General features: G+C 37.9%; 1 protein-coding gene across 20 annotated transcripts in view; it reads left to right on the forward strand.

Moving 5' to 3' along the window:
• mef2cb (myocyte enhancer factor 2cb) overlaps positions 1-22,524 on the forward strand; it is a 121,067-nt gene that overhangs the window by 51,014 nt on the left and 47,529 nt on the right. For 6 of the 20 annotated variants that reach the window (XM_079872928.1, XM_079872921.1, XM_079872925.1 and 3 more), the window contains 6 exons: positions 7,592-7,738; positions 10,902-11,046; positions 12,262-12,336; positions 20,555-20,727; positions 21,672-21,801; positions 22,345-22,480. In XM_079872928.1, the coding sequence (XP_079729054.1) occupies positions 7,592-7,738; positions 10,902-11,046; positions 12,262-12,336; positions 20,555-20,727; positions 21,672-21,801; positions 22,345-22,480 (806 nt within the window). Of the gene's footprint in view, positions 1-7,591; positions 7,987-10,901; positions 11,047-12,261; positions 12,337-20,554; positions 20,728-21,671; positions 21,802-22,344; positions 22,481-22,524 lie in introns of all 20 variants that reach the window. The other 14 variants (XR_013821389.1, XM_079872933.1, XM_079872920.1 and 11 more) reach the window with 6 other exon arrangements.

Consider the following 22,524-nt stretch of genomic DNA (forward strand, 5'->3'; position numbering starts at 1 on the left):
TCAGCATGAAACTCATAGACTGACCTTAAATCAGCACAGCACATGACATCAGCATTAAGATACAAGAAACAAGGCTGTCCTGTCTGGCTGCCCCTCTTACTGTCAGTGGAAAATGAGCAATCTATTTCTGTATATGGGTGTAGATGGCAGTGTCCCCTCACACAGGGCCCGAAGGGTGTGGAAACACAAGGTCATGCCAGAGAGGTCAGGTGCCTGTGCATTGTTCCTCAAAAACCCTCTGCCCCTTCCTGTAATGCAGCTGCATGATAAGAACCCCTACAGACAAAGGCTGATAACTGATGTGGTGTGTGTGTGTGTGTGTGTATGTGTGTGTGTGTGTGTGTGTGTGTGTGTGCGCGTGCGCAAGTGTGATTGTAGCATCCAAAAAAAGAATCACAGCCCTTTCAATGTGTGTGCATGTGATAGGTGTCCTTCTGTCTCTCTAGAAATAAAATAAGACATAAAGACATAACCAGCGTGTTTCAAATGGAAAGATGGCCATGGTATAAGCACCCCTTTATTTAGCTAGACTGAGTGTCATTGTGTGCATGTATGGGATGCTCCATTAGGTCATATGAATGACTTGTTTGTCTGTAATAGCCATGGAGAGAGCATATGAGATGATACGCTTTACGGTCATATACCAGAATCTGAAAAACATGGCACAAATGTTCAACAGAGTATCACATTATTGTAGAGGTAGTAAATAAAGACACAAGCATATTTAGTACAGTGGTTTATCACTGTTAAGAATAATGTGTATTTGAGTAACAGCTGTACTCTTGAAAATAGCTAGAAAGCTATTGTCTTTCTCTCTGTGTACTACTTCACTTAATGCCTGTGTATTGGGAATAGCTTTCATTTTAGAAATGTCTAACTATAGAACATTTTAAGTGGATTTGAATTTGCCCTATGTTCATCCATTCCAGGATGTAATTAGATGCTCAAGGTATGATATTACTTATCCATTACCTACTGTAATCATGAGAAATCAAATTTTCCTTGATCGGTTGAGGTAAAAGAGTTCATTGTGTCAAGAGAACATACTGTAACTTTTAGAACGGAAAACTTCTCAATGAAAAAAAAAAAAAAAGACGGCTTGTTCGTTCATTCAAATATCTGACATCAAGCCAATGAATATATCCGAACTCATATAATAAAAATTTGAATGGCAGTGTTTATATATAGATATGATATATGTTAAAAGATGTTTTTACATTTTATTTAAATAACTCTCTTATGCTCACCAAGGCTGAATTTATTTGATTAAAAATATACTAAAAACAGCAATATTGTGAAATGATATTACCATTTAAAATAACCGCTATCCATATTAATATATGTCAAAATGTAATTTATTCCTGTGATGACAACGCTGAATTTTCAGCATCATTATAGTCTTCAGTGTCTCATGATCCTTCAGAAATCATTCTAATATTCTGATTTGCTGCTCAAAGAACATTTCTTATTATCATCCATGTTGAAAACAGCTGTGCTGCTTAATATTTTTACAAAAATCTTGATCAGGTTGTTTTTTTTTGTTTTTTTTTTGAAAAATATGATGTTCAAAAGAACGGCATTTATTTGAAATAGAAATCTTTTGTAAGATCATAAATGTCACTTTTAATCAATTTTATCCACCCCTTCTAAATATAGGTATATAACGATAAAAACTCATGGGGACAAAAAAAAATATATATATGATATGACCTCTGTTACCAATATCCATTAACCATAAAATGCCTATAGTTTGTCTCTTTGATGTGTGATTATAGTGTAGAGGGGGAAGGGCTCAAAGCAAGAAAATTACAGTAAAGTAGCTTGTTTTTAGGAGTTAAGAGGTGCCCACTTCCAAAGGCTGAAAAGCATGATGGGTTAGTTCAAAGAAGGATGGTCTTCTGTGATGCACCACCTCACACTACCATCTTACTGTACACATGCACACAGAGACACAGGCACATATGGAGGCCACATCCTTTGTCATCTGCATTCATGTCTCGCTACACTGTCGTAGCATGTTCAAACCACACTTAATTAAACGGTGGCTTCCCTGCTTTCTCTACAGCCATATGCTTCCAATAAGGTCAAGACAGACTGGCTCTCTTCCTAAAGTTCTGCACTCTCATGTTCAACGGGAGCAGGATACTCTGCGGTCCCCCCCTCAAAAGTACCATATCAAATCACAGAGTTTTTAGTGAGGCCATCTGCAGAGCGCTTTTGGATCGAGTGCGTTTCTGTCACTGAGCTTTCTCTGACCTCCATCCACTCTGTTGAAGCAATGACTGTACGCAATAATTAACTCCAACTTACTCGAAGCACACACATGGTGGAGGCGTGACTGTTGAGGTGCATGATGTCATCTCTGTTGGCCTAATGGGACCACCTTGGAGTTAGTGGCTTTATAGTGGATTTGTATAAGAGAGAAAGAAGTGGAAAAAAACATGAGTACATGTGCTGAGCAAGGAGAGTCACTGAGCTGCCAAAATAGAGCCCTGTGTGAAATTTTGTAAACTTAGCGCTAACGTGAGCTAATGAAAATGAATGTAACTGTTCTGCTAGGACCTCAAAGTAACAGTGCAAACTTTGATTATCGGTGTTGATTATTCAAGTTATTTGAATCTTTATGACAGGGACACAGAAATGTGATAATTAATTATTTTGCTCAACAGTAATAATCATGATTATTAGTCAGGATTGTTGTCATTTGTGAAATTTCTGTTTACATTTCATCAAAATTATTCCACTTCCACGGAACGACAAATCCAGAGAATGTCAACTCAAACTCTTCTAGTTTCCTGATTTAACAGTTATGAAAACTGGTAAAACAGCAACAAGTCCTTATATTGTAACACACAAGGAAGTGCATTTATTCAGCAACTATAATATAGTCGAGATTCATGTTTGGTCACAGATTTACTGGCTGGAAACAAGCACGACCGGCTCTATTACAATTTTATTTGAGCAGAATATCACAATTGAGTTCGCTAAACTCCAACAGACATGTTTGACTGTGTTTTCAGAGAGAGTATGTGTGCATGGTCACCGGGTTGTGTATTAGTAAAACACTGGGCAGAAGCTGTATCCAGTTTGAGAGCAAAGTTTAAGAGAAAAGATCTGATTGGCGAATTTAAACTGTCGACATCTTGCAACCCCATACATAAAAACCATTGCAAGATAAATTCTAAACGAAAAAGAAAAAAGGATAAATAACCAGTGGACCAATATCATAGACCATTATGTTTAATTAATCGAGGGAAGCAGATATCGTGATCATCATTAAAATGCGATTAATCATCCATATTTTGTTGTCAGATCATATAAATCAAGCTTGTCTGTCATATCTCCATGGTCTCCAGCAGAATATTGAATGAGGGACTTTCTCCAGACCTGCCTGCAAACCTGTCATCTCCATTCCACAACAGAAACCCTCTTAAAAATAAACCATGTGGTCTGTCTGGGTCAGAATCCCTCATCAATCTGGCCTGGTTTTAACTAGATGTCTAAATGAGCACTGGACACTGTTCAGATTTTAAAAAGAGGTCAGGGTAAAATGATCAGTAGTGAAGACAGTAGGGAATCATCTTTGGCTACTCGAGCTAGAGTTTCTCTGGCTTGATTACAGCTGGAATTGCAAGACCGTAGTTGATATCAGTCCATTATTTAGGCTTCAGCCCGGAGAGGAGGTCTGACTGAAGGAGCCAGGAGAGACGAGAAGTATGAAGGAGTTTAATTAGGAGCATACCAATGAAGGAGACATTCCTTCCCACTCTTTTCCCTAACTTGTCTTCACCCATTCTTGATTCTCGGAAACCTCCAGCCGCTCGTCCTCTCCACAGCTCTATATTGACTATATCTGTGCATTTTAGCTTTTTATCAGCCCCTCCCTCACCCCCGTCTGGCCATTTTCCACTTTGTTAGATTGATTACTTCTCATCGATGTTTTGGAAGGACAATCATGCAGCTTTCATCTCGCGGAGCTATTAAGACATCAGAATGTTCTCACTGCTTGGTCCAAGTACAGGGTGTTTGTTGTCTACTGTATCTTATTTTTAGACCGGCAAACTAGAAGCATTAATGTTGCCGTTGCTTCTTGGGAAATCAATTGCATTGGCTGTGTGTTTTGCCTTCTTTTAGAAATGAAGATCATGGGAGTGATTATGAGTGAGTCATTATAAACCCATGGGAAATAAAAATTACTAATGGGATCTAAGGAGTCTCAAATGTCTCTCCTAAACAGCAATGGCATTAAATGGAGTTCAAATAGAGACTTTTGCTTAAGTGAGAAAGAGACCTAACGTCTTCTCTCTTAACATGTCTCATTCTGTGCTCACATTGGCCAAGAAACCAAATGGATCTGTTGACACTGGTTGTCCCTAAAATATAATTTTATCCAAGTTTATCCGAATGAATTATTTTAAAAATGGACCTAAAAATCTATTGAATTCAATTCAATTTATTAATACATGTATTATGAAATTATTTGTTTATTCATAAAAATGTCTTAAAAAATATTATGCATTTTATTATGTAGTTATTTAGTATGACCTGTTTTTATATATATATATACATATAATTTAAGTATTGTTTATATGATTTATACACTTTTTTATGAGATCTTTTTAAATTCTCAATTGTTTCTCACAAGTTCAAATAGAGAATTTTGCTCAACTGAGAAAAAGACCCTGATAAATATGCTCATATTTGCCAAGTCTGCAATCAAAAGTCACATTTAATTTCCATTAAATTCACTTGAGCTGTGATAATTAATTTCATAGCTCTGTACTCTTACTCTCTATGTCTCATGTGTGTCAATTTTTTATTTATTTGAAACTAAGAAAAAGATGATGCTTCAAAGAAGTATAGTTGAGACATCCACTAAGCCTCCTGAGCTATGAGAGAGCAACATCTGAGCACATTTTGTTTCTCTCAGGGGAATGGGTGTTTGTTTAGCCATTTATGGCCATCTTCAGCACACACTCTGTGATTGGCTAGCTCTACCACCCTACAGCAGAACAGTGTGTGTGTGTGTGCGAGGGCTGGTGGCAGGTGCACATATCTGGAATGAGTGGCATAGCGGCGGACCGTCAGGGGGTTCAGAGAGGCTTCATGCTGGGTCTTAAACTGCCGATCCCTGCTTGAGCGCTCACTCGGCCAGCATGGCCTCCCATCAGCACTCTATAGTGTACTCTGCCTCTTCGCACTCCGTTGCCTCAGATCGACGCCGGCTACACCGCAATCTTCCCCCACCCCGGTGCCGAGGCAATACCTGAGTTCTGCTAGGGGGCATCCTATCATTGCAGACGAAAAAAAAAAAAAAAAAACACTTGAAGTATTGAATTGAATTGAAGTAACCAATTTGATTAGACTACCACAATTAGTACTTAACGTATATATATATATATATATATATATATATATATATATATATATATATATATATATATATATATATAGCATCATAAAGTTGTTTAGTTTGTCTTTTTTAATGACTGAGACTCAAAATCCGTCATTTTCTATTTCAGTCGCACAAAACAACCAGACTGGTACTCATCATCAAAGCATTTGATAAGCTCAATATGTATAAAGGAAGAGAAAAAAAAGCTCTCATCTCGCAGTGCCGCTCTCCACACACTCCCCCAACACCTAATAGAAGCGTGTCATAGCAAAGAAAAGAGGATGAGAAACCCGTCTTCATCAAGTCCTCGCGTCAGCAGAGTAAATTAATTCTTGTGTGATTGATGCAGACAGGCAGATGAAGGCAGAGAAGGACTGTGTGTGAGAGCGCAAGCTGCACATATGTTAGCTGGTGGCTAATATCCCGCCACGCCACACTTAAAGCCAGTTGATCCAGTGGAACGCGTCTCGCTTTGATGAGACGTCAGACTGCTTGAGAACCTTGTGCAGATAATGTCACGAGACAGTTGAAGGGGGTTGGGTCTGGTGCGGCAGTGGCAGTTTGCCTCAAGTTTTTATTTCTTCTTTTCACCAAAAAAAAAAAAAAAAAATCAATGTCTCTCTTAGAATTTCTGATATTAGCTGATTTTGTTTCACTCAGGATGGCAGAATCTCTTAACTACATTGAATGAACACAATGGCTTAATGGTAAATTAATAGTCATTTAAGATTTGTTAGTGTTAATACAAAAGTAATACTCTCTCTTAGGTTGACTTTATTGCGAGAGGAAGATCTCATTCCTACTAGAAGGTGGCCATCAGGTGGCCGAGAGAGAAACTGCTGCTTTAATATATTAGGAGAGCCCACAATTCTTTCTTGTACTGTTACACTAGCTTGTTTGCTTAAGCATAGCACAGCTTTTCAGCTTCATCACACATTTTTGGTTTACAGTGTGTTAATGGTTATATCAAAAGAATCCCCATATCTTTTATTTTCCTTGGGCGTCTTTCTGTTAATCTATTTTGGCCAGGTCTATAGGCGTCTCTCTCATGTGGTCAGTAGCAGTAGGGCTGTTTCTTGCTCTTGAAATCACATTTAGACATTTTTCTCTTCGGGACCCAGACCTGATTAAATATTAACATTTATATTTTAGGTTGGCCCTTCCTGTCTCTGTGTGTGTGTGTGTGTGTGTCCTCTTGTCTCTCGACAACTTCCTTTACACCGACTTACAAGGAATATGTATGATTATTTGATATTACATGAATATAAATAACATGACCTTTTGCAAATAGTCTAAAGCAAACAAGATTCTAGAAAATAAAATGTCAGTTTGAATTTCTTGGTTAATAAACCTTTTAACGTTTCTACACGGTTCTCAAACTGTGGTCCACAAGTGACAAATAAAATGTGACATAAAAAAATATGCCTAAAAATGATTAAATTAAATAATTATTAAATTCAATATATACATTACCGTTTAATAATTTGGGGTTGGTGGGCTTTTTTTAATTATGTTTTTGAAAAAAGTCTCTTATGCTCACCATTTATTTGCTATATAGGGCAAAAAGTTATATTGTGAAGTATTATTACAATTTTATTACAATACAATTTTTCTGTTTTACAATATTTGAAAATGTAATTTATTCCTGCGATGGCAAAGCTCAATTTTCAGCAGCCATTATTCCTTTATAGTCTTCAGTGTCACATGATCCTTCAGAAATCATTCTCATATGCTGATTTGCTGCTCAAGAAACATGTATTTCTTGTTCTGCTGATGCCTCTTTTTCAATAATCTTTGATGAATATTTTTTTTTTGTTTTCAAAAGAACAGCATTTGTTTGAAATAGAATTCTTTTGTAACATTATAAATGTCTTTACTGCCACTTTAACTTAATTTAATGTGTCTTTGCTTAGATGTATTAATAAAATGTATCTTTCTTTCTTTAAAAAAAAAAAGCAATAAATCTTACTGACCCTATAATCTTTTGAACGATAGTGTACTTAACTGTACATAAAACATTTGAGGTATAATTTCCCCCAAATACTGAAGTGGGCTATAGTGTACATGGATGGGTTTTGAACTCTGGAAAGCATTCAGTTTAATCCTGTCTAAATTCAGCTTGTTTTTTCAGACCCTTCCACCTGAGGGTCTACATGGTGGTTGGTATTTGAACTGTGTGCAAACTTGTATTTACAGACCCTGAGAAAGAAAGGTCTAAATGGCTGTGACAGCCCTGACCCCGACGCAGACGACTCGGTGGGCCACAGCCCTGAGTCAGACGACAAGTTCCATAAAATCAACAACGACATTGATCTGCACATGATCAGCAGACAGAGGATATGTGTAAGTACCTGCATTTCAGACCAGCCCTCTCACACTTCCTTTCTCTTTCTCTCTTTTTTTCTATCTCTCTTTGTGCTCTGGCTCACTCTTCGCTCTGTGCGGGCCATCAGGCATTGAGCAAGAAGGAGAACAAAGGCAGCGAGAGCCTGGAGCTCGAGTCTGCTCTCGCTCTCACTCCGTGCACGGAGGAGAAATACAAACAGATTAACGAAGAGTTTGATCTAATGATCAAGACTCAGAAGATGTCTGTAAGTACAGTGAAGAGAGGAGAGGCTAAAAACTAACAGCTTTGTGGAAAAGCTAACAAACATATTTAGAGAAACAAAGTAGTTCATTCTAATCTTGATTTAACCTTATGTACCGTATATAGATCTCATATAAAATATATATCATGTAGATCTAGTATACTGTGTCTAGTATACACTGGCACTGCCCTTGGATGCATGGGTGATAATTGCACTTCTGAGATATGACTAAAACAAGTAGAAGCTCAAAGACAATTACTGTGAGAAAAACAGTCATTTTAACCTCCAGAGTGTGTTTTGTGCGTTGGAAGGCCTTCCACTGATTGGTATTCAGAAATAGATACTCTTCCTTACATGTCTGAACCTACAGCCTGATTGATTTCAACAAATTCATTTGCAGATGTCGCATGTGCTTTCCTAGCTACTGTACTTATGTGTCAAAGAATCTATCTATCTATCTATCTATCTATCTATCTATCTATCTATCTATCTATCTATCTATCTATCTATCTATCTATCTATCTATCTATCTATCTATCTATCTATCTATCTATCTATCTATCTATCTGTCTGTCTGTCTAGGTAATTTGCCAATGCTGTTAGAAATAAAAGATCATCTTCAAGGAAAGTTGGAAGTCTTAGTACCTTGCATGATTTTGATATTTATTTATTTTATGTCCAGTAAGCTACAGTGTTTTATTGGTTATGGGAATTACACCGTGTCCTAACTACACACGCCTTGACGCGCGATAAAAGGTATCTTTTCCATGTTAAAAAAAAGAGTTTGTCCAAACCAGCCGCGACGGCGACACGCGACAATTCTATTTTAGAAACGGTTTCTATTTTTTCTGCAACATCGCGCTGGAACTACAAACACAATGTGTGGCAATGATAATCTCAGGTACTGTATATGTGCTTCATTTAATGTTAAAAGCATGCAATGTGACTTTGAATATCATTTAGTTCTCCCAGCTTTGTAGCTGTAAAAGCAACAATGGATAATTCACCTCAGATCTTGAAAAATCGAAACAAGAAACAAGAACGTTCAAACTGTGAACAAACAAGTTTATTCTTTGACAAAGATTGTTTTAGTAACTCAGTAGCCTATGTATTTTTAATAATGTTTAAATGGTGTAATATTTGTGAATTTGATTATGTAGCCTACTTATCAATTTTCTTGCGAGTACCGTCAAGATTACTCTCTGGTGCCGCGAGACTCCACCCACACGCTGTTCTGATTGGCTGTGGGTTTTGATTGATTTTGACGCATCTTGCAGTCGCGTCGCGTCTAGTGTGGACAGACAAATTATTTGCTGGAATTTTATCGCATCGCGTCTGGTTAGGACACAGTGTTAGGTTGGGTTGGGTTGGGTGGAGTGGTAAATACAGTGATAGTGGTGAAGATAGTTGCAGTTCGCTCTGTGATCACAGTGACTGACATATATGTTTCCAGTTAGAGAGTACAGTAACACAAAGAGGAAGAAAGGCACCATGCCGAAGATGTCCAGCCTCACGTACACCTCTTTCATTTAAAAATAGGGCAAACTTAGCAAAGATGCTAAAGATTCCCCCATGTTCTGTTAAGCTTGACTGTTATTATTGCTTAGGGTGACCTGTACCTATTAAACTAAAAAGTAGTCATTTAGATATTGACCCCTTATTTTCTTTTCACTTTTAATACATTTTATTAAATAAAATTATATAATTAAATTAGGCTGATATTACCGAAGCAGCAAATTAAATGTACAATAACTGATTGGTGTTATAAGGTTAGAATGTGGTTTATAAATTAGTTCTCATACAATTTCAAAAAAGTCAACAAACTAATATTTTTCAAGCTATTAAAAGGCCTTAGGGTCTCTGAGACTCCAAACAGAACATGAAGGTAAAGACGGAAAAATGAACACCTAACAAAAGTGAAGCTGTGCCCGGCAAGACCTCTGCGGAGAGAAAATATTTGGCTGCCTAAAGCCATGATTGCTGTGGCCTTGTGAGTTAATGAAGAATGAAAGAGTGAGAAAGAGCGAGAGGCTCCTCTTCAGTTCCTGTCAGTTGATGCTCTCCCAGATGAGCACTTACAGACCCTCAGGACACATGGCTACAATTAGGGGCTATTTTGTCCTTAAAAAAACATAATATGAAGGAGGAAGGACTCTCTTCAAGGTTAAGCCTGTGTCTTTTGGAGTGACATGAACAAGAGGATTTACAGAGATTTAGAGGGGTTAGAGTCATCTCAGCCTGTTCGTTTAGGGTAGATAACAGAGAAAATGGACAGAAATACTTCTCAGGAGTTCTAGGAATTGATGCCATTGCTATGGAAGCTTGTTTCCGCCACAGAATAAAACTATTTAAAAGATAATTGCGACTTTTTTTCTCACAATTGTGAGTTATGATGTCAGAATTGTGAGATATAAACTCGCAATTGCGAGGAATAAAGTCAGAATTACTTGATACAAACTTGCAATTGCAAGTTATAAAGTTAGAATTACATGATATAAACTTGCAATTGCGAGAAATAAAGTCAAGATATAAACCGAAATTATGACTTTTTTTTCTCAGAATTGCGAGTTTATATCTCACAATTCTGACTCTATAACTTGCAATTTTGAATTATATGACGCAATTCTGACTTTATAACTCGCAATTTCAACATTATATCACGCAATTCTGAGAAAAAGAATTGTCAAAAAAAGTCAGAATTGTGAGATTAAAAAAGCTGAAATTACCTTTTTTATGTGATGGAAACAAGCTTCCTACATTGCATTCAATATATTTGTCAAAAAAAATATTGTTTTTGCTTTGCAAAAGGTTAAGTATTCATGTTCAGTGTATTTAACTTGTTGTTTTCACCATTATTATTGTAGTTTATGTTACTAATCAGTATTTTAAAGGTATTTATTGCTGCTGTCTCCAACCAGGCGGTGCCCTCTTCCACCTACGAGATGCCCATCCCAGTGAATAACCAGATCTACCCAGGCAATCATAACCTGCTTCCACTGGCCCACCACAGCCTGCAGAGAAACAGCATGTCACCCGGGGTCACACACAGACCACCTAGTGCAGGTAAAAACACACACACATATACATATATCATATTGTGCATAGTGGGACTGTAAAAAAAAAAATCTTTTTTTTTTATCTTGCTGATGTGACCAAGTCCTATTAAAAAAATACTATTAAAAATAATAATAATTAAAATAGTATTAAAGTTAGACGTGTTACAAATTCTCTGTCATACCTACAGAATAATATTACCAATAATTAATTTAATACTCAGCATTCCCCTATATTTATATTAATCTGTCATTTTGTCTTACCCTTTTCTTACATTTTTAGAAGAAAAAAAAAGGTTCAGTGGGGCTCTATTGGCTTAAAGCTTTTATAAGAAGAAATCTCTTAAATGATTGCATAATACTTTCATGTTTAATGGATTATTTAAAAAAAATTCTAGTGATAAAGCATGTTTACAAGCTATTTAATGATATGATTTAATCAAAGTATAAAATGAATTAAAATTAAATTAACTCATGAAAAAGAAATCCATAAAATGATCCCGTGATGGGAACCCATAAAAAGGTTTTACATATGATGTGCTCGACCAGAACCCTTTAAGGTTCTGTATAGAACCATTTCTTTTAGAGTGTACAGCACGATCCTGTTGGCACTTTGTTATTGTTGTGTTGTCTTGCTTCATTAGACAGAGTCTCTCACCCACAGCTCTGTCATTAAAACAGCTTTCTCCTGATGCAATCAGCTCTGTGTTCCAGGAGCGCTTAGCTAAATATGAGTTTTGGCCCAGCCTGCACGCCTCTGACCACACTTGCTCCCCTGCATGCTTAAAAATAAAAATGTGTAATTTTTCTTGGACTCTGCGGACGAGCCCCGTCGGCCACATCGCTTCCTCCTTAGAAATGTGTGCTGAGGTGGAAAAGGACATTGTTTTGTTATTCTCAGACAAACACACGCACGTCTCTGTCACCTTATATTTGTCTTTCGGTCTCCCTCGCTCTTAAACATGCTGGGAGGGAGGGTGATCTCCATGACTTGAAAGAGCTGAATGAATGACCTGACAGTTTTAAGAGGGAAGATTTTGTGGTAGGATATGGATGTCAGCTGCAATGAAGTGACTGAATCTTTCTCTCTCTCTCTCTCTCTCTCTCTCTCTCTCTCTCTCTCTCTCTCTCTCTCTCTCTCTCTCTCTCTCTCTCTCTCTCTCTCTCTCTCTCTCTCTCTCTCTCTCTCTCTCTCTCTCTCTCTGTCTTTCTCTTCCCATGCTAGGTGGTCTGATGGGCACTGATCTCTCCACTGGCGCGGGCACCAGTGCTGGTAAGGACGGCATCCCCACATACTACAGTATGTTCCCTCTCCATCATGACTTTTACTCAGCCAATAACTGCACGAATTCTCTTCCAGCTCTAACCAGCCTCGCAAATTTTCAGCAGAACATTCTGTTTGTTTAAGCTGGGCTTGTATTCACAGTAATTTCTTCGCAGACTTTAGTCATTAAGTGAACTGGACTGAACTGGATTGGTTCAAACCAAATAGCCTCTGTAACTGAAAATATTTGGTTTTGTTTTTTCAATTCAATTCTTCAATTCAATAATTACTGCACAATAGTTGTTTTGTGTTAACGTGTGTATTTGTATTAGTATATGCAGTATGCACTTAGAATATTAGCATATACAAAAGATTAGGAGTCGGTACTATTTTTTAATACTTTTAAAAGAAGTCTCTTATGCTCATCAAGGCTGCATTCATTTGATAAAAACAGTAAAAACTCAGAATTTTCAGCAGTCATTGCTTCAGTCTTCAGTGTCACATGATCCTTCAGAAATCATTGTAATATGCTGATTTGGTGCTCACAAAACATTTCGTATTATTATCAATGTTGAATACAGTTGTGCTGCTTTACATTTATTTGAAATAGGAATCTTTTGTAACATCATAAATGTCTTTACTGTGATTTTTGATCTTTGCATCTTTGATGAATAAAAGTATTAATTTCTTACAAAACGAAAAAAAAAAAAAAAAAAATCTTATTGACCCCAAACCTTTTAGTGTATATTAACATTAAACCATTTCCTTACTGAATTTGTCAGGCTTGGTGAAATCAAATGCACACACTCTTGTTGTGTGCTCTTCAAGCATATAGAGATGTTCATCCTTGTAAGCTTTGTAAATATCAGCTTTTTTAGTAAAGAGGTAAATATTGGCATTAGCAATATGCTGCACCGTCTGAGCCATGTCCCTTTGTTTGTTTGCTTCAGCTCTTGTCTGAAAATGATAGCGCACACAGCTCCCCTCTCACCCTGTACTTCTGCTTTATGTCCTTTGTAGGATAAGGCCTACCGTGTGTTTGGAGTAAAACATACTTGGAATATTTTTCCATCTAGCAGCCCAGTCCTTTTGGAGAATTTGTATATGAGTTTCTATATACCAGAACAATCCACTTGAAAGGAATAGTTATACAGTCGGATTGCTTCGGCTTGTGGTTGCCTCAGAGTCTCTGGGTATATGTGGACGTCTGTGTTTGTGTGTCTGTGCATCTGTTTGCGTCTGTACGCGCACGCGCGTGTGTGTATGTGGGTCTGCCAGTCTTAACCACTAACCAGTGGTCACTGCAGAAGCATGGCTTGGATATTTAAAGCGGGACAGTAGATGTTTTGAACTTGGCCTCCGGGCTGCTGAGACACAGCTGGGTAACCTTGTCTGGCCCTGAGTCTATTGTATGAGGGTGAGGGTAAGGTCTGTCAACTGACCCCCTCTCCTCACTGTCTCGAATGCACAAAAGTACCACTTGTTGGTGTGGCCCTGCTGTCCACATTCAAGGTCTACAGCCATCAAATATAGCCATTGTGCTGACGACAGGCTAACACAGGGCACAGTGTGGAGTTGATGTAGGCCACAACTCTGGAAACAAGAGTTGAAGAGAGTCAAACGACACAAGCAGCCTTTTAATGGTCTAATAGAGAATATTGCATGAATATTCATGACTTTTTCTCTCGCTCTCTTCTAGCAGCCTTAGTTACTTATTGATTCCAAGACGTTTAGTATCCCTCTTTTTTTTTAAATGACGGATTTATTGTCATTAGTAGTAGTAGTAGTAATAGTAGTATACAGGCATTGCATTAAGAATGAAACCACAGCAATAAATATATAAATCTATATACTATTAATAAAATAATTAATAATATATAAGTACATATATTTTTTTAATACCAGTCACAAGTTTGGACCCAGTAAGATTTTTTTTTAAGAAATTAATTTGTTTTCAGCAAGGATGCATGTAATTGATCAAAAGTGAGAGTTTTTTTACACAAATATTAAGCAGCACAATTATTTACAATATTGATAATAATAATAAATGTTTCTTGACATCAAATCAGCATAATAGAATGATTTCTGAAGGATCAATGTGACACTGAAGACTGGAGTAATGATGCTGGAAATTCAGCTTTGTAATCACAGCAATAAATTACATTTTACAAATATTAAAATAGAAAACTGTTATTTTAAATGTTTTTATTGTATTTTTTGATCAAATAAACACAGCCTTGGTGAGCATAAGAGGCAAAACCATAAAAAAACAACAACTTTTGAACAGTAGTGTGTATATATTTGAATATATTTTTTCAAGTTATGTTATGGAGTGGTGTTTTCTAGCAAAATGTGCCATGTTATGATGTTCGTCGCAGACATTTATTTGTTTGGCTTGCAGCCTGGCATTCTCAGACAACCGCAAATCCTCTGCTACGTGTATTTATGCATCTGCGACACATGTTATGCTATGAGATATGGAGAGGTCAGCCAACACATGTGAGAAAGTCTATTTTATCTCGTAGGAGTGAGTAGCAAGTCCATTAAGTTTTTTATTTTTGCTTTTGTATTGTTAATTTACCGCTTACAGGCATTTGGTCCTACCACACCTCTGCAGTTTATGGGTCATTGAAGTAGCAGTGCATGTGCAGTTCTTTCAGTTGCTTGAATCGAGGCCGGCCTGAAACCTCAACACCGAATCAACAAACACGGACAACAGGATTAATTCGACCGTTACACCACAATAAGAAATCAGAGAATGTCCAACTCGCAGGGAAAGCGAGCGTGTGCTTAACCACACTAGCTGGTCAGCTCGCTTTGATGCTGAGTGGAAACTTAGGCCAAGCCCATTTACAGTTAAGCCTCCTCTGCGGAGCCCCAGAAATAGAATCGGCTCCTTTATCACGTACACACATCAGGCGATTTGTGTGTGAGGAGGGGACCACTCGTTTCTGGGCAGCTGTAATTTTAGTACTTCCCCATTGTGAGGGCGATAGCTGGGCCACAAGTGCACAGGGAAGATACTTGTGTGGCTTTTGCAAGGGAAACGGCATGAGTCAGAAGATGGACACTGTTTTGGCCTATAGCGCACTGGTTTTGAATCTGGGATGCCGTTTTCAGTGACTTACAGAACAAGCAACGGCAAAAAAAAAAAAAAAAAACACAAAAAAAAGCATGAGATAAATGAGTTTCGTGCTACTTATTGGCCACCTGAATCCCAGCTGTGCTGCTTCTGATCCATAAATCAAGTCGCCGTGGCTCATTCATCACCAGTGTCTAACACACGTCCTTAGTTGAACTCATCGTCTCTGTCCGTCTGCTCTCGACGGGTCACTTTAACTCTTGCTTGGTATTGCTAATCACCAATGGCCAGGCCTGTTTCCAGAATCAAATCACTGAGGGTGCTTCTGAAATTACTGAGGGTGCTCTAGTAAAGTGCAGATGTAGGCAGAGCAACGTCGACTCTTTAGCAGTGTACAGTGAGACATTTACGATTATTTACAAGTCATCACTTTTACCAATAATATTTTGCTAACAATATTTTTCTATTAATCTATTAGTGTGCCTTTACATTGCTTTAATGCATTACTATATTAACATGTCATATTTCTATCCTGTACAGAGTGAATCCAGTATTTATATGTAGATGTCACTTCCGAAACTTTGCAGCATGCAATTGGCCATCGGTCCTCTTAGCAGCATGAAAGACAATAGTTTTATTCAATGGATTATATAGGCTGTAGCCTTGAAAGCAAGCCAAGATCGCTCCCTTTACAATCACTAAAACGCTGTCGCTTTGTCAGTTCGTTGCGATCTCACAAAAGTCCATTAAAATCAATGAAGCTGGCAGCAATGCAGAATAAATCTCTTATATCGTGTCTACACTTTGCACTGAACTCATCACTGAATATAAAAGGGCGTTTTGAGCAGTGAGTGGATTCTGACACCTCTAATTGGCCATTGAGTTCAAGAGATCAATAACTATACCTCTGATTGGCTACACTGCTCACCACTGCAAAAACATATTGTAAATAGATACATTTGACATTCTTCAGAGCGCAAACACAAATATGCACTGGAGCATTTGCCAAATCGGTTTCACCAATATATTATTACAATATCACATGAGGGTGCTCTTGCTTGCGTTTGAGGTTGCTTAGCAATGTGCCTGCCAATGGCAGCGTTCTGGTTGTTAAATAGATCTCGGTCCGTGTGATCTGAGCAGTCCACGTGTTTATGATCGGCTCAGGGTGTACTGTACTGTACAGGCCCCTTTAATTAACCTGCACACATCATGAAATCACATGTTTCTATGGTTACCAGAGCAGAACAGAGGCCAGTCTCTATGAATGGTTCTATCGATCAGTTCTTTTGTGCTGTAATAATTACAGAAAGTGTTTGGATTTTCTCACGGTGTATCGGTCAAATAGCTTGAACCTAAAAAGTTTAAAATGCACAGATATTTAGTAAACATTATATATGGACCAGATACAAGTTAAGCACAATCAACAGCTTATGTGACATAATTCTGATACCAGCATACATGCTGGAAGTGAATGGGGCCAAAAAGCAGATTTAGGGCCCTATTTTAACGATCTAAGCGCGTGGTCTAAAGCGCTGGGCCCACGTTCACTTAGAGCGTGTCCGAATCCACTTTTGCTAGTTTAACGGAAAAATTGTCGGCACGCCCAGCGCATGGTCTTAAACGGTTGTCCCTATTCTCTTAATGAGTAATGGGTGTGTTTTGGGATTTACGTGCGTTAAACCAATCAGAGTCTCATCTCCCATTCCCTTTAAATGCCAGTTGCGCTCGGGCCATGGTAGATTCGCTATTTACATGACGGAATTCGATAGTGGAAAGGCCGAATCCGTCTCCAGAGCGCAAACGGAACTGCTCGTGCGCGAGGTAAAAATGCGCAAGCAGACCATCCACGGGACAAGCCGAATTCCACCATATCTTTATATACACAACAATAATCTTTTACATTGTAATCCTTTTAATTTTAATATTTAGCATGTTTGTGTGCTGTTGTGCGTCCCTGTGTGTTTAATAAGCAGAATGTACGCGCGTTGTGGACCCGCCTTTAGACGCACATTACTAACGCGCTCTTTAAATAACAAAAAAATAATAATATTGCGCCATTGACTTTAGACCAGGTTTCAGTTGGTCAATGGCGTAGTCTATTTCTGTTGCCTCAAAATAGCCACGCACCAACAATGTGCCAGAACACACCTCGTTTTCATACAAGCACGCCCATGGGCGCACAAATGGGCGCAAATGCATTTGCTATTTAAGCAACATGGCGCAGGATGTGAAAATGATAACTGCGTCAGGCTGAAACTAGCAAAAAACACTTGCATTGCGCTTGGCGCTGCATTGCGCCGGGTGTAAGATAGGGCCCTTAAAGATTTAAAGTAATAGTTAAAAAGTAATAGAGTAATATTTAAAAACAGAAATATGTAGCTTATAACTTTATAAAAGCAGGTACATTAATTCATCTGTTAATTCTTAGCCATAAAGCTGCTTAAATTATTATTTTTACAGTAGTTTATGGCATTGCGTCAAAGTTATAACTTTAAATACAATGTTATTATTAGAAAAGAATTCTTAGTAAAATGGTGCTATTCTATAGAAAGAGTGAATGTTTTAATGTGCATGAATTGCCTGTTCACTTCTATTGTAAGTGTTGCATTGTAAACTAGATTACTGTTTTTTTTTGGGGGGGGGGGGGGGGGGGGGTTGAGAGAGAGAGCGAGAGAGAGAGAAAAGCGGCGATGAGTTGAAATAATTTTTTGTGGCAATCAGCATTATGCCACGAGTGCTGTCGATTGAGCTCAACTTGTACTGAGCCTGTTATATTCCTTTATAAGTGTGGAAATGTATTTTAAGGGGATCAAACGCAGTTTTATTTCCTCATCTCCACTGCGAACAATGAAGTGTGGCTGTTTAAGTGTTTAGAGAAGAGCTCCAGCCAGCTGTTTTTCGAGCCCTGTACTTCACTATGTATGAGGAGACAGGAAATGCATCAGTGCACATGGCACTATACGTACATCCACCCGCTCACACTTGTACTAGCACAATCTCTCACAATCACAGTTGCTCTTCCTGGTTCCCAACTCATGTCCTCCTTCTTTTCCTTGAATCGTGCAAATTGCGCTTTCAAGACTTCTCATTTGAAAACAACAAAAACCATCGCCTTCAAATTATAGAAAGATCACCGGGGCGAAATTGCTGAGGACGACATCTGCGTCTAGTTTTCCTCTCGAGTGTATGATTGGGAAATTCATTTATGTCTACCGTATAATTCCTAACCCTCTTTTAAGTGGCAAAAGCCATGCAGCACTTCACATTTTCCCCCTCGAAAGCAAAAAAAAAAAAAAAAAAGAAGAGGGATTTGGTTTGAAACAAAGACTCTGTACTTCTTTCCTCGATCCCTCCTATTTTTTAGGAGTTGGGTTAGCAATTGTGGATGAGGAATAAAGATTGCTTGTCTGATCCACTTCTGGTAGTCATAAGAGAAAGCCACATGTGCACACATGTATTTATCATTGATTGCCAAATGACGACCTTCACTGTCAGTAGTTAAGGCCCATGCATTTTATGTCATTCATAGAGACTGCTGCCTTGGGAAATGAGATGTGATAGTGGAAACCTTCCCATTGTGCTCCAGATGGGACTTGGAGTGATCCTTTACAGTTGAAATAAAGGGTCTTGAAATGACTGGAATATTCAAAATCCAAATGAATTTAATTTATATAAAGTGTTGGAACAAAACCAGTGGTGTTCTGCTCAAAAATAACAATAATACAGAACTAAAATGTTTTACCTAATGAAGTTTTTACTGTTTTGCTCTCATTTGACATCAGCTCTTAAAGCACCATGAGTTACCAATGCCACCTGTCTCTATTCATCAAACACCTGCCTCCTTACCGCAAAACCACAAGAGGAACAAAATGAGCCTCACATCTATCCTCTCTCTATTTATCTTTATCTACCCACACTCCACATTTTCATCTCTCAACTTTTTTAAAGAGACATGATGCTGCAACAGTTTGCTCTGAAACAAACATTTTAGCAGTCTTCTTGAATCCACCATAGCTGAAGACCAAAGACCTCACTTAAAAGAGACGAGGAGAGGATCAGTGACTTGCATCGTAGTTTTCACCATAATTCATGTCATAAAAAAATATTAGCACTATTAATTAATTTAAAAAAAAAAAAAGTGGATTTTTTTTTCTTTTATTTTTTATTTTTTCCGGTAAATGTTTTCCTAAATATCAGATGGTGTTGACAAAAAAAGTAGGTGACAAAATTGTGAAGCTTTATGAAAAAGGTATATTTTTAATGAACCATATCCTTTTCTCCAGCAGTAGTTTAGTTTAGTTTTTACTTTAGAAAAAAAAAAAAAACATGTTTAACTCTGAAACTAAATATTAAGCTTATTATATTTAAAAAATATATTTTATTTATTTATGTATAATTTATTTTAGTATTATATTTTATATCTATATAAAGTATTGCATTTTTAAGGGGTTTAAGGGATAATGAGTGATAATGTAACGTCATAATTTTGATGAAGAAAATAAATAAAATTGTATTTAATCTCTGCTTATTTTCAAAGTTAAAATGTTACTGTTTTAAAACAAATATTTTCAGAACATGTTTTATCTTATTAATCTTAAGAATCAGTGACAAAAATTATGTAGCTTATCCGTGACAATCGGTTGAACTGAGAGCTTGGATCTTTTTACTCATGCAGAGGCAGAGAAAAAAAATAATATTTTGAATCATAATAATTTCATGAGTGAAAATCATCTGAGCGTGACGGGGTGATTTGGGGTTGCTGAATTAGTCTGGCTTGGTTTGATGGAGGGTGAATGAGAGGGTGTGTTGACCAAGTGCTTGGTACAAATGAATGAGTGGTGGTGGAGGTGAAAGTTGGGTGAAATGGTGTGGAAACATTGAATTGAAAGAGCACATTCTTGGTGAAAGATGGTTGCAATACTCCAGAACGGATAAAACAGTGTTTAATGGCTGCATGTGGTGAAGGCTCACTGGAACCGTGTGGAGAGCTGCAGACAGGCTTGAATGGAAGCTTCACAGTAGATGACGGTGGAAATTATGCATTCTGGTGCAGGCGAGAGAGTGAAATGAAGCTTGCTTAAATTGGGTGCCATGGTGAAAGTTTGATGTACTCAATTTGGCTCTGTTGTGTCTAACGCCTTTTCCCCCTCCCTTTCTGTCTCTCATTAGGAAATGGCTATGGAAACCACCGTAACTCTCCAGGACTTCTGGTGTCCTCCGGGGGAATGAACAAGAGCATGCAGGCCAAGTCCCCTCCACCGGTGAACCTGGGGATGAACAGCCGTAAGCCTGACCTACGAGTGCTCATCCCACCCGGGGCAAAGAACAACATGCCCTCCATCGTAAGTGTGTTGTGTTGAATTGTACTAACAGCCACGATAGTACCACATCCATAAAACCACACGCCTCGGTTCCTTCGTGATCCTCCGTGGTTCTCCTCTCCTTTCTTCTCATTTCCTCTCCAGTAGTTTCATTATCTAATAAGCACAGGTTAGAGTTCTATTAGAAACATCTCCTCAGCAGCTTTGTTGTTGTTTGGTGAAGTACGCATCTGTAGCTTCACGTAGTGTCGTAGGCGGCTATCAGCTGCACTCACTGTCAGTCAATGACACTAATTCTGGATTTATCACCCTCCCTTTACTGCCATCAGTCTGAGGATGTTGACCTTCTATTGGTAAGTGACACTGTCACTCAAACCGGTGACATGCGTAGGCTAGTAGATCTGAAGGCCATTTGTCATCCTCATACACATATAATGATCAGACCAGTAGTGTGTGGTCAGATGTTGTTTAGCTTATTGTTCGAATGCCAATAGGGCGATGCACAAGTGCTTAAACGCAATTTCGTATTAGTGAACTAAGAACATCTACACAACCAAGCTCCAGAGTGACATCTAGTGGTTATAAGAGTCAGTCTCGTTCTCAGGTCTTATTGACCCCTTCATGTCCATCTCTGCTTATCGCTGCTTTTCTTTTCTTAATCTCTGTCGCATCATTCAGTCATCAAGCCAGGAAAAAAAAAAAAAAAAAACATCTCCAACCCCTCTTTTACTGGTTCTGTTGCCTTGGAGACCTTGAGTTTCTATAGCGACCAAGTGCCCTATGAGGGATTGTAAATCATAGTTTGAGATGGTTCAGTGGTGCTTCATGTCAAATGGCCATTTTTTTCCTTCATTATTTTGGTGGGCGGTGCTCCCTCGTTTGTTTGATGAAGATACAGATGTTCAAGCCTCTTGACGTGACAAGTCATCTGTATGTGTTCTTCTGCTCTCTTCCTCTTCTTATAGAACCAGAGAATAAACAACTCTCAGTCTGCACAGTCACTGGCGACCCCAGTGGTTTCTGTAGCGACGCCCACTCTACCGGGGCAGGGAATGGGCGGTTACCCATCAGCCATTTCCACCTCATATGGTACTGGTAGGTACCTCAACTACACTAAAACTCACAACACGTTATACACACGTTAACATCTTAATCAGAATGTTTAAAATGTTTTACTATAGAGGAATATATATATACATATATATATATATATATATATTTTTTTTTTTTTTTTTTTTTTATAGTTATATTATACCATTAAATTTAGTAATTTTAATGTTTAATGTTTATTAATAAATAAATTAATATATAATTTAATACAATTTAAAATACTGTTCAGTGATCTATTACTACTGTAATTACTGTAAATGAACATAATCAGATGTAAAAATTAACATAAATATTTTTAATTAGAATTTCATATTGCTTTTTTTATTATTATTATTTAGCTCTTTTTATATTAATTAAACCCAGACTAAATTAATTCAGAATCTCTTCTTTTTTTTTTCTTTTCTTTTTTTTTTTTCTAGTCTGTGTGTAGCTTTGTCTCTCCAGCAGGCGGAGCCATTGTTATGTAGAAAAGCAGCATCAATTGTTTAGGATGCAAATATTAACCCTGATCATGCATTTTTCTTCTAGAATATTCTCTGAGCAGTGCAGATCTGTCCTCTATATCTGGCTTCAACAGTGCCAACACTCTGCATCTGGGCTCAATGAGCGGATGGCAGCAACATCAGATTCAGAACATGCAGCACTCTGCTCTCAGTCAGCTGGGGTGAGTCACACACACACATCAATACACACATTAATCACCAATAC

The sequence above is a fragment of the Squalius cephalus genome, assembly GCF_949319135.1.
Source record: "Squalius cephalus genome assembly, chromosome: 5".
NCBI classification, from domain to species: domain Eukaryota; kingdom Metazoa; phylum Chordata; class Actinopteri; order Cypriniformes; family Leuciscidae; genus Squalius; species Squalius cephalus.